This window comes from Macaca nemestrina, chromosome 1 (assembly GCF_043159975.1).
Source record: "Macaca nemestrina isolate mMacNem1 chromosome 1, mMacNem.hap1, whole genome shotgun sequence".
Taxonomy (NCBI): Eukaryota; Metazoa; Chordata; class Mammalia; order Primates; family Cercopithecidae; genus Macaca; species Macaca nemestrina.
In genome coordinates, this window is record NC_092125.1 from 7,470,503 (window position 1) to 7,483,280 (window position 12,778).

The following is a 12,778-nucleotide window of genomic DNA, read 5'->3' on the forward strand; positions in this document are numbered from 1 at the left end:
TTGCAATACAAGTCACTTTCTTGATATTTGTTTGTTTGTGTTTCTGTTTTGCTCATTGAAGTCTTGCAAGCCTACATGCCTCCTGTCTCTTGCAAGGCCACCCTGGCCTCCTTGAGGAACCTGTGGGAGCTCATCTCCTCCCCCATTCAGGTAGCCTAGGAGCCCTGACGTCATTCATCTCCAACCAGATCTTTTCCTGTCACCAAAAGGAATCTTCTCTTGGATGTCTAATCAACACTTGACATTTAAGTTCACAATTGAGCTTTCTTTTGTTCTCCTTCCCCAGGTAAGCACCCACTGCCTCATTTCTGTATAACTATCAACACAATTGCTACTTTTTCATTTCTCCTGCCTTACAAACGTGGAGCTGGTTGATTTCTCTTACTAATTCCCAAAAGCATTGCATCTCCAAGTCTTAGGAATAATTAATTTCCCATGTCTTTGAGATTGAGTCTTTTTTTAAATAATAGCACCTACAGTAATTCAGACCTTCTCCATCTCACTCATGTCTTCTCTAACAGTCTCCTAGCTGGAATAGCAAATTTCATTTTATTCTGACAAAATCTCCACATTTGCCAAAGTGATTTTGCCAATGTGTTTAAACAGAGAGAATTAATATTTATTGAGAACCTATTATGCACCAAGCATAAATTATCTCAATTAATCTTAAACACCATCCTATGAAGTAGGTATCTTTCCTTCCTTCCTTCCCTCCCTCCCTCCTTCCTTCCTTCCTTCTTCCTCCCTTCTTCTTCCTTCCTTCCTTCTTCCTCCCTTCCTTCTTCCTTCCTTCCTTCTTTCTTCCTCCCTTCCTTCTTCCTCCCTTCCTTCTTCCTCCCTTCCTTCTTCCTCCCTTCCTTCCTTCCTTCCTTCCTTCCTTCCTCCCTCCCTTCCTTCCTCCTTTCCTCCCTTGCTTTCTTTTCTTTTCTTTTGTTTTCTTTCCTTCCTTCCTTCCTTCCTTCCTTCCTTCCTTCCTTCCTTCTTTGCTTCTTTGCTTCTTTCCTTCCTTTCTTCTTTCCTTCTTTCTTTTTGAGACAGGGTCTTGCTCTGTCATCCAGGATGGAGTGCAATGGCACAGTCACGGCTCACTGCAGCCTCAACATCCTGGGTTCCAGCAATCCTCACACCTCAGCCTCCCTAGTAGTTGGGGCTACAGGTACACACCAAATGCTCAGCTAATTTTTAAATTTTTTTTTTGTAGTGATAGGATGTCACTGTATTACCCAGGCTAGTCTTGAGCTCCTGGGCTCAAGCAATCTTCCCGCCTCAGCCTCCCAAAGTGCTGGGATTACTGGTGCGAGCCACTGCGCCTGGCCAGGTATTATTTTCTTATTGTTTGTATTATTAATAACAAATTTGTATTGAGCACTTTGAATTAGTTAGTTTTGTCGTTATTGTCGTTGCTGTTTTGAGACAGGCTCTTGCTGTTGCCTAGGCTGGAGTGCAATGGCGCAAACATGGCCCACTGCAGCCTCAACCTCCTGGGCTCACGTGATCCTCTGCCTCAGCCTCTTGAGTAGCTGGAACTAGCAGTCTTTTCATGTTGTCTAGGCCGGTCTTGAACTGCTAGGCTCAAGCAGTCTTCCTGCCTCGGCCTCCGAAAGTGCTGGGATTACAGGTGTAAACCATGGAGCCCAGTCAGTTTAATTCTTATAATAACCTTATGGGTAGGTAACTATTATCAACTCCACTTACAAATGAGGTTGAAGCTTACAGGAATGAACAACCTGCCCCCTACCACATAGCTCACAAGTGAGAGAGCCAGGAGTTGTACCCACACAGTCTGACTCCAGGGCCCAGGCTCAAGGCCACCCTATGGCTATTAAAACCCCAGTATTATAAATAAGGAGTCTGAGTCTCAACGATCATTTCCGTCCTTTACCTTCCTCCCGAAACTTATTGTGTCACCTTTTTCTTTCCTCATAGCAGATAACCTTTTTTCTCAATTTCTACCTAACCTATCCCTTAAATGTTGGTATTCTTCAAGATTCTCTTCTTGGCCCTCTCATCTGTTAACTCTAAATCACTGGCTCTTGACCTTTTTGGTCATGATCTCCTTTGGAGGATCTGATAAAATTTTGAAATTTTTCTCCAGAAAAAGGCACACACACACACATAAGTGCCATTCTGCTTCGGGGGCTCCAGGTCTCCTGGGACACCTAGGAACTCATGTTCTCACACATAAAAATAAGCTCTAGATGGATTAAAGCTCTAAAGGTAAAACAGAAAACAAAACAATAAGAACAAATTCTAGGAAAAACAGGAAAATTTGTCTCACGCATTCTTGGGCTGAAGAAGGCTTTTCTAAGTATGTTATCAAATCCGGACACCAGAAAGAAAAAGGCAGACAGATTTGAGTTGACACCAATTTGTAAATTCCCTAATGTGTTTTTCCCAGCACCAAAACTCAAAGAGAACGATGTTTGCAAAGTAGAAAACCCCTGTGTAATGTGAACCATCCTCTCACCTCCAGTGACAATCACATTTGCTTTAACACAGTAGCAAAAAGTGTTCGCTCCTCTTGGCATGGAAAACTCTCGGACGGGCCTGGAAAACACAAATTAGATGTAAAACGTATATATTTTTCTTTTTTTCTTTTCTTTTCTTTTTTTTTTTTCTGAGACAGAGTCTCGCTGTATCACCCAGGCTGGAGTGCAGTGGCGTGATCTCGGCTCACTGCAAGCTCCGCCTCCTGGGTTCACGCCATTCCCCTGCCTCAGCCTCCTGAATAGCTGGGACTACAGGCACCGCCACCACGCCCGGCTAATTTTTTGTATTTTTAGTAGAGACGGAGTTTCACCATGTTAGCCAGGATGGTCTCGATCTCCTGACCTCATGATCCGCCCCTCTCGGCCTCCCAAAGTGCTGGGATTACAGGCGTGAACCACTGCACCCAGCCTATATTTTTCTTTATCAAGTTAATTATGTGTTATACATTGATTATGTTTAATAGGCTCATTTCTAAGTTGGTTGTAAATCCATTTGCCCACAGGCAATATTATAAGTAATGATTAAGTCGTGATTAACAGTAAGAATGTACTTATTCCATTAATTGGTGATATTTGCATAGTACTTTGTATTGTTCCTGTTTAAAAGAAAATCCAGCCCTCCATGCTGGGTTTGTGGTTTTGCTTGTGGTGAGGATGGGTCAACCTATATAAGGTCTTAATCCAGAAAGGATATTGGGTGGCTAAGTGAGTCTGTTGGGTAGCACATAATGCCAGGAACCCTTTTGGACACTTCTCCCTTGCTCACCAGCCACATCCAATCTGCTGTCAAGTCTTGTTAATTTTTCCTCTGCAATATACCTGAAATCTGACCACTTCTTCCCACTCCTACTGCAACATGTTGGGTCAACTCTCCATCCTCTCTCACCAGAACTACTGCAATAAACTGGTAATTTCTTTGCTTCTATTATTTTTATTTATTTATTTATTTATTTTGAGACAAGGTCTCGTTTTGTCACCCAGACTGGAGTGTAGTGGCACAATCTTGGCTCACTGTAACCTCTGTCTCCCAGGCTCAAGCAATTTTCCTGCCTCAGCCTCCTGAGTAGCTGGGATCACAGGCGTGTGCCACCACACCCGGGTAATCTTTGTATTTTTAGTAGAGATAGTGTTTAACCATGTTGGACAGGCTGGTCTCAAACTCCTGACCTCAGGTGATCCACCTGCTTCGACCTCCCAAAGTGCTAGGATTACAGGCGTGAGCCACCGCGCCCAGCCTGCTTCCACTATTGCCCGTTCTTCTTTCCTCATTCCCAACCCAAATCCCATTGTCATGTTGCAGACAGAGTGACCCTTGTAAAATATAAATTAGATCACATCACTTCTCTCCAGTGGCTCCCTGGTGCTCTAAGAAGACTTCATTTCTTTTACCTGGCTGGTCTGGCCCTGAGTGATCCCTATCACTCTTCCAGGCTCACCCCATGCCCTCCTCTTCCCCCTGTGCTGGATTCTAATCCAGGTATACTAGTCTCTCTCATCAGCCTCCCTTCTGGACATACTGAGCTCTTTCTCTCCTCAAGAGCTTTTGCACAGGCCAAAGATGTTCATCTCCCAGACTCCAGCCTCACTAACAACCATCCTCCTTTGGGCGTCAGCTTAAATGTAACTTTCTTAGGCCTCTCCTGGACATCACCCTCCCACTCACCTCCACCAATGAAACTCTGTCTTTTGTCTTATTCTCCCTTAAAGCATGTAGCATCTACCGTAATATTCACATGTATGTTTGGGGTGTTAGTATCTGTGAGTGGTATTGTGCCACAGTTAAAAAAGCTCGAGCTTGAGTGACAATGTGTGGGCTTCCATCCTGGCTCCATCACCGTGCTTCAATTTCCTCCCTTAGTGGACGGGACAATGGACAATAATACCGACCTCAGAGACTAGCAACAGCTGAAAGCTGTTACTTCCATTGATCAGATAGCGTAACAAGAGGAAACAGGGTTATTGGAAAAGAGGGGCCACCCAGAAGGACCCTAGACAAGATGCCCAGACAAGGAGGTCTGGGAGGAGGCACTTGCAGATCTGAGACACACAAGCAGGGAAGGTGCAGAGAAGAAACCTGGCCTTCTTGCTGTGTATGTATCTGTTTTTCTTTTTTTAAAAAAAAATACAAAGGGTAGCATATACCATTCTGTTCATTGCTTTTTCACTTAATAATGTATGTTGAAGAGCTGTCTAAATCATATTTTTTAAATGTTCTCTTTTTTTATTGCCACCAGATACTCCTTTGTATCACTAAATTAGCACTTATTTAATGTCTGAGGGGAACCCGCCTGTCTCAAATTTCTTGTGATTACAAATAATATTGTAATAAACAGTCACTTGTGAAAGGGCCATTTTTGTGTATATATATGTATAAGATGAATTTCTAGAAATAGTATTGCAAGTCAAAATGTATGTGTATTTATAATATTGAAAGATACTGCCGTTCCTTTTTAATTCCCTTTACCCACTGGACTATACTTTTAAAAATGTATCTCTTTACAAAAACTGGGTCTCACAAAGCCTAATTTTCTTTCTTTTTTAAGCAGAGACAGAGTCTTCCTCTGTTGCCCAGGCTGGAGTGCAATGGCATGATCATAGCTCACTGCAGCCTCAAATTCTTGGGTTCAAGCGATCCTCCTGCCTCAGCCGCCCAAGTAGCTGGAACCATAGGTATGAGCCACTGCACCTGGCCAAAGCCTAGCTTTAAAGTAGTTTATATTTTGGAGTCATGTTTGAGATATCGAACCTAAGGGGTAATAACCAGAAATATCTTCCATTGCAATTATCACCCTAGACCTCAGGCAAGAATGAATTCTTGCCAAAGCTGCCCAACTATTGAACTTTCATATATCTCAATATGAAACAAATGGATGCAAATTAAACAAAAGCCCGTAGAGTGTTCAGAGCACAGTCACAAAATCAATGAGACAGCATGGAAATAAAGTCTGAATTGCAAACTTTAGGAGGATGCAGATTTATGATTTAGCTGAAACATATCTTATTAGTTTAAGGTCAGAAAAAGATGTAAAAAAAAGAGTTTGCTCAACTAAATTTGAGCCTCACAAACGAGAGATCCATACTCAGCAGTTCAGGCATTTATCTGAGTCTATACTGGATACCATGGGTCATATGTAGCTTTTCCAATTAAATTACTTTATTCTTCCTTAAGCCTAAAGTAAGTAGTTATCCTTAGACCTGTATATACAACTTCATCAACATCTTAACTTTACCTAGGTCAGAATGCTCAAGACCTTAGCGTAGTCGTTCCAAAATCTGGTTGTGCATCAGAATAACTTTGGATATTAAAAAAGAAATTCCTAGGCTGGGTGCAGTGGCTCACGCCTGTCATCCAAATACTTTGGGAGGCCGAGGTAGGAGGATTGCTTGAGCCCAGAAATTCCAGACGAGCCTGGGCAAATAGTGAAACCCCATCCTTACAAAAAAAAAAAAAAATCATGGACCTCAGCCCTAACTTGATAAATCAGACTCTCCAAGGGTGGAGTCATAAATGTCTTTAAAAATTTTTCTTAAAGGCTGGGTGCAGTGGCTGATGCCTGTAATCCCAGCACTTTGGGAGGCCAAGATGGGTGCATCATGTGAAGTCAGGAGTTCGAGACCAGTCTGGCCAACATGGTGAAACCCTGTCTCTACTAAGAATACAAAAATTAGCCAGGCGTGGTGGTGCACACTTGTAATCCCAGCTAATCAGAAGGCTGAGACAGGATATACTGGACCCTTGAAGGGGAGGTTCCAGTGAGCCAAAACTGTGCCACTGTACTCTGGCCTGGGGAAGTCTGTCTCAAAAAAATAAAAAATTCTTACAATTGTTTTTCATGCACACCACTGACATTTACTTGCAAATTATGTACATGTATTACTGAATTAAAATTGTATAAACATCATGAAACAGACAACAATAATGAGATAATAATTTAAAGGAAAGAAAACTTCTAGAGTTTTCTACCCCCATTGTGATGGATCATCTTGCATACCCCCTGGAGTATATTTGCCCTGCTTTGCAGACCTCACAGGATATGGGCTGGCTCCTGACACAGTTTGAAGAAAGAACGCGCACTCTTTGGCTCTTCTTATGGGAGCCCCAGTAAAAGGAAGAGGTGGGATGGGCAGACTTCTGTAGGACCCTGCCATAAAGTGGGTGGAGCAGGACAGGGCCGACTGGTAAAGTCAACTTAGAATGTACTGTGGACGTGAGGTCAGGAGACCTAGATTCTGGCTGTGTTCTGTTGCTAAATATATGACTTTAGAAAAGTCACTTAATCTTGCTGAGCTACAGTGTTCCCACTTATGAAACCAAGGATTGACTATGACCTAAATAGTTTCTTCCATTCTTAAAATCTTAGATTTTGTCCTTCCCCTATAGCTTCAGCTGGGGCAGGGGTCAAGCAGGGCAACTGCACAGGTTTTGTGGATGGCGTCCCAGAGCTGTGGGGGCACAGCCTGCACAGCCAATCGCAGTGGTCCCTGGTTGGGGTAGACGTACATGAATAAGGATTCTCATAATTCATCATGCTTTCTGAGCAGCAATGCACCTAGATGTGGAGGAAGAAGCAAAATCAGAACAGGCTGGTGGGTGGTGAGAGATCTTGATTTGGGGATTCTTTGCAGGTTGCTGGCTATAAAATTTTATATTGGGAATGCTTAGGCTTGTAAGATGTTTGAAAAGTTCTGCTGTGTCTAAGATTGCTAAAAAATTAGTTTCTCATATCAAAGAATGTCTAGGGCTCGTTAGGGAGTTAAGAAGAGAGGACAGTTGACTCCAAGTGCACTCCAAAAGGGAAATACTCAAGGTAGGAAGGTTGCCAGGGGCAGTGAGGCCTATGAAGGAAGTAGAGTTTTTAGGGCCTACTCAGTGGGTCCTCAGTCAGTGAGTCAGCATTTATGAGTGCCAGCTGTACACCCAACACTGCCCTAGGGGATAGATACATCAGTGAACTACAAGAACAGAGGTGAGAGTGTCCATCGGTTGAGGGTCACAAACTCAAAGTCTGCAGCGGCCAGGCAGGTAAACTAGCTGGGAGGAGGGGTTGGGTGTGACACCACAGGGAGAAGGGGGGCTGTGGTGAACTGAGACTGCATGCCCGTGAAAAGGGGGAGCCCAGGCCCAGAGCCAGCAAACATGCACAACAGGAAGGGCAGGCTCACCACAAGCAAAGATGAGAGAAATAAGTGATCCCCCAAACACATTTTGTAGCTGCATTTAGCTAACAGGCTACCAGTTTACAGGAATAGCTCTCATATTTTTTGAAATAGACACTACAATTAAAAATCAATTAATTAAATAAAATTTGTTAAAATGTCTTAATGGGTGAGAATAATCACCTGAAAAAAATGTGACTTTTTAAATTTTAATAAAAAATAATGCAAAATAACCAAATTCACTGCTAGGTAGAAAGCTTTACTAAATGGAAGAACAGATAGTATTATCTTTATGTGAAAGAATACTTCCAAAATATTTAAAACAGTTTTTTGAACTAATTTAAATCTACTTTGTAAGTAGTTATTCTTCTATCAAATGCGAAGTTCATAAAAGGAGTCTCAATTTAGTAACATAAATCAAAAGTCAGTATTTACACTTTTGAAAATGCTTAAATGTCCCAGATGCGAAGTAGTTAAGTTCCAAGTGATGACTCATTTACAGGTTTGCCAGTGACATACTTTGTCACCACAGCTGGTTGGCTGAATGGACTGAGCTGGATGTAGTACAAACTACGAAGGGCCTTATTTTCCTCCACCCTGTCTTATCATGTCACCTCACCCCAGCAGCAGATCTTCTGGGGCCAATGCCCATTAGGATGGCTGCAGCGAAGCTACCTTCTGTGGCCCAAAGGGAATTCACAGGATGCTGGCAGTACCAGTGTGAATGCAGCCTTGCCACTCTGTGGCGGGTTCCTCCAGCCAGGGTCAACCTGATCCTTAGGCACAGCTGGCACAAGGCCTGGAGCCCAAAGTACTTTTAGGTGCCCGTGGAAATACTCTGATTGTACTTTAAAGTCAGAAGGCAAAAATAAAAGCTTAGGGTCATAGAACATTTTTTTTTTTTTTTCACATCCCAAAATTAGAATTTTTAGGGCCCACGAAAACATACTAAATTTTTCCTAAGACAGAAGAAAAATGTTGAAGACATAAAAGTATATGAAAAATCATGTGTAAGATTGATAGTGTTATGATGGGAGGGACCTATAAAGGCAAAAATGCCCAGGGCCAGGAAAGTCAGAATGTGGCCTGGCCTGCAGCCCTCAGAATTCTCCATGAGGGCCGGGCATGGTGGCTCACACCTGTAATCTCAGCACTTCGGGAAGCCAAGGTAGAGGATCATTTGAAGTCAAGAGTCTGAGATCAGTCTGGGCAACATAACAAGACCCCATCTCTACCAAAATTAAGAAAAATTAGCCAGGCATGGTGGCACACATCTGTGTCCCTAGCCACTCAGGAGGCTGAGGCAGGAGGATTGCTTGATTCCAGGAACGCAAAGGTGCAGTGAGCTATAATCATGCCCCTTCCCTCCAGTCCAGGTGACGGGGTAACATTAAGACCTTGTCTCTTTTTGTTTGTTTGTTTGTTTATTTTGAGATGGAGTCTCACTCTGTCTCCAAGGCTCCGCCTCCCGGGTTCACGCCATTCTCCTGCCTCAGCCTCCTGAATAGCTGGGACTACAGGCGCCCGCCACCACGCCCGGCTAATTTTTTGTATTTTTAGTAGAGACGGGGTTTCACCATGTTAGCCAGGATGGTCTCGATCTCCTGACCTCGTGATCCGCCCGTCTCGGCCTCCCAAAGTGCTGGGATTACAGGCATGAGCCACCGCGCCAGGCCAAGACCGACCTTGTCTCTAAAAAGAAAAAAAAATAAATTCTCCATGAGGAAGCGAGTAGTGGTCATCACGTACATGTGTCACATGTCAAGCTTGCCCAAGGTGAGCCTGTGAGTTCTGAGCCTCAGCAACTAGCTACTGGGGAGCTAGATACGTTTCCCCACTTCAGGCTCTTCTGGAGTAGGTCTTCCTGGATCTACCAGCACTTGCTTTGTAGCAGCAGAAGCTGTCACCCCAACCTCCACTCCCATTTTGGGGAAGGCAGACAAAATGCCCCTGCATTCCCCCACTGGCCCACAACTATGTACCTTAATCCCTCTTTTCAATTATTTTAGAATTGCTGGTTGTATCATATTCATATTTGCTGGCAAGGGATGATGGTGTAAAGGTCATGGATCTAGAACAATCCACTCCAATAATTCTTGAGGATGGTCTACTATACCTCTCTTTAGAATGGCATTAGCTGGAATTCTAAGACAGCAGGAGAAGAGCCATTTAATACCCTATTAACTGATTATGAACAAATCTAACAACCTTTTTACTTGAATTTCTCAGCATATGGAATTGTGTTCATACTTCCCATTTTAAAAACTTCAGTTTCTTAAGGATATTTGCCCTTTAGATGTAATTACTCTATTTTCCTATAAAAAATAATTATAGGAGCCCACACAATTAAATGAATTACAAATAAGTGAACTGGGCCTTTAAATAAAACTTCTTTCAAGTAGAAAGGCTCATATAATTGATGTCAATTTGGAAAATGAAAGATGGCCTGCTTTCCAGTATTTCATATTCATATTCAGCTGCATATTCTTTGAAAGATTGCTTTTTCATTCTGTTACTAGAAGTATCTTATTCTAACTAGTGTGCGTAAAAAAATCAAACGTTTGGTGAGAAATCTGTCATGATATTAACAAGCATTTCGATCGCACTTTAAGAGTGAAGAGCGTTTTCTCATATACTTTCCAGTGCATTGAGATATCAGTTTGGTGTTTGGACTTGAGCCCAGGTCCACCACACCATACTCCCTTCTCAGGATGGCAGGGGTGGCATTGGGAAGGAAGGAGACTGTCCTCTTGGCCAGGGCACCTTAGTAAGCCCCACCTGTAAACACTACCCATAGCAGAGGGGCACCAGACTCACAGTTTCATGTACAATGTGGGCCCATGATGTTCATTCATAACAAAATAAAATGTAGATACCATGTGATATGGTTAGGCTTTGTGTCCCAACCCAAATCTCATCTTGAATTGTAATCCCCAAGTATTGAGCAAGGAACCTAGTGGGAGGTGATTGGATCATAAGGGCAGTTTCTCCCAGGCTGTTCTTGTGTTAGTGAGTTCTCATGAGATCTGATGATTTTATAAGTGTTTGGCAACTTCCTCTTTTGCTCACTTTTCTCTCTCCTGCCGTCATATGAAGGTCCTGGCTTCCCCTTCACCTTCCGCCATGATTGTAAGTTTCCTGAAGCCTCCCCAGCCATGTGGAACTGTGAGTCAATTAAACCTCTTTCCTTTATAAATTACCCAGTCTCAGATAGTATCTTTATAGCAGTGTGAAAATGGATTAATACACAATGGTTCTTTGAATACAGAAGGCTCCCAATCAACATTTGTTTGAATATCCTTCAGGGACAAATACCTGATTGACAATAACCACTTCCCAGAGTCACACAGAACAGAAATGTATTGATTCTGGGAAGTTCATCCTGAATTTTTCCCTGATCCCCCTGAAATGATAGCATTTTTAAAGAGAAACATTTTCTGACAGTTTCTTCAAGACAGGAAAAAAAAAAAAAAAGCTTTTGGTAAGAGTCCCCTATCAAAAGACCCTGGCTGAATTGCCACATGCTTCATCTCAGACTTTTCTCCTGTTGTTCCATGAATTAATGAGCATGATACAGGGAGAGAAACAGAGTAATCAGGTAGAAGGTAAAGGGGTGACTCTTTTCAGGGGCCATGAGTTACACGATTGCGGTTGTTTACTGAATGGAAGGCAATGCTGCAGATAGGAAGCATCCCAGGGGAACTGTGTGATTGCTGAAGAAGCAGGGCTACTGAGTAAGCAGAGTCCCTCAATATTTTCTCCTGGTGACTGTGAGGTAGTTGGTGGGGAATGAAGGCAGGAAACAAGGAATAAGGCATTTCTCTCTTCCCCTTTATAAGAGGTAAGAAATTTCAGAATGCCTCAGGTAAGGCATTTTTTAAAAATGGCCCTAACTCTGTATTATTGCCTCTTATTGATCCATAGTGTGCCCATTCCCAAGGGGCTAGGGAGGGTGCAATAGAAAATTCTAGATCAGACATTGGCAAACTTTTTCCATGAAGAATAAGATAACAAATATTGTAGATTTTGCCATAAAGTCTCTGTTGTCACATCTACTCAACTCTGCCACTGTAGAATGAAAACAATCATAGATAACACAAAGAAGTATGGCCGTGTTTCCCTTACAACTCTATTCATGAGCAATGAAATTTAAATTTCATATCAATTTTATGGGTCATAAGATATCATTTTTAAAAATTTTTGTTTCAGTCATTGAAAAATGTAAAAACCATTCTTAGTTTGAGGATGTTATAAAAACAAGTGACTCATTGGATCTGGCCTTGGGCTACAGTTTGCTAACCCCTGCTTTAGATGCAGTAACAGGAAGCTTAAACCAGTGCACAAACCAATCTATGATAGCTTCATCTATTCTCCTTTGTATTTCAAGTTCTTTTTTTTCTCCTTTAAATCTTTTCAGTATCTTTCTTAGGGGAACAAGAAAAGGAACCAATATTTATTGAATACTTTGTGTCAGGCATTAAACAAGGCACTTTACATGAATTAAGTAATTTTTATAAGACTATCATGTAGGTATGTTCATTACCATTTAAAGATGGGGAAATTGAGGTAAGAACTAATGGTAAAGTGTTCAATGGTCACAGAGTTAGTGAATGCTAGGACAAAAACCACTTCTGTGTATCTCCACAGCAACGTTACCGAGGGGGCACTATACTCTTTCTAATATGATACGCTACCTCTGAGTTGGTAACTAATAAAAAGTAATGCTGAGTAGTTAGTTGCTTATCTCTTGGAAACTGTCAAGCTATCAAAGGGTTTAAAGATTCAGCTTATGTCTCGCAACAGGCAACATGCTTTGCATGGCATAATTAATTGCAGATGTTTATCTTCTTGCTAGTACAGAACTCCATTTGTGAAATTACCATACAAAATTACAAACAGAATGGTAATCACTTCTGAAATGGAAATTTTTTTGAGAGGATTTTTTTCCTGCCTTTTTGGGAGCTGTTGGCTCCCATTTTAACAGCAGGCCAATTATGTATTGTATAAATGCAGCTGTATCTGGTTCAACTTAAGATTCATTATAGGAAATTACAGAAATAGGAATATGTTGAGTCTAGGGATGGAGGAGACCCAACTCTCAGTCTGTTGAGATGACTCTCCAATGTCAGTGG

General features: G+C 42.1%; 1 protein-coding gene and 1 long non-coding RNA gene across 5 annotated transcripts in view; one reads left to right on the top strand and one right to left on the bottom strand.

Annotated features, from left to right (window-relative positions):
- Window positions 1-12,778, top strand: part of LOC105474654 (uncharacterized) — a 189,756-nt gene that overhangs the window by 143,396 nt on the left and 33,582 nt on the right. The window lies entirely within an intron of this gene.
- Window positions 1-12,778, bottom strand: part of LOC105474655 (WD repeat domain 64) — a 160,096-nt gene that overhangs the window by 96,530 nt on the left and 50,788 nt on the right. For all 4 annotated transcript variants that reach the window (XM_071073603.1, XM_071073600.1, XM_071073593.1 and 1 more), the window contains one exon: window positions 2,468-2,547. In XM_071073603.1, coding sequence (XP_070929704.1) covers window positions 2,468-2,547 — 80 coding nt within the window. The remainder of the gene's footprint in view (window positions 1-2,467; window positions 2,548-12,778) is intronic.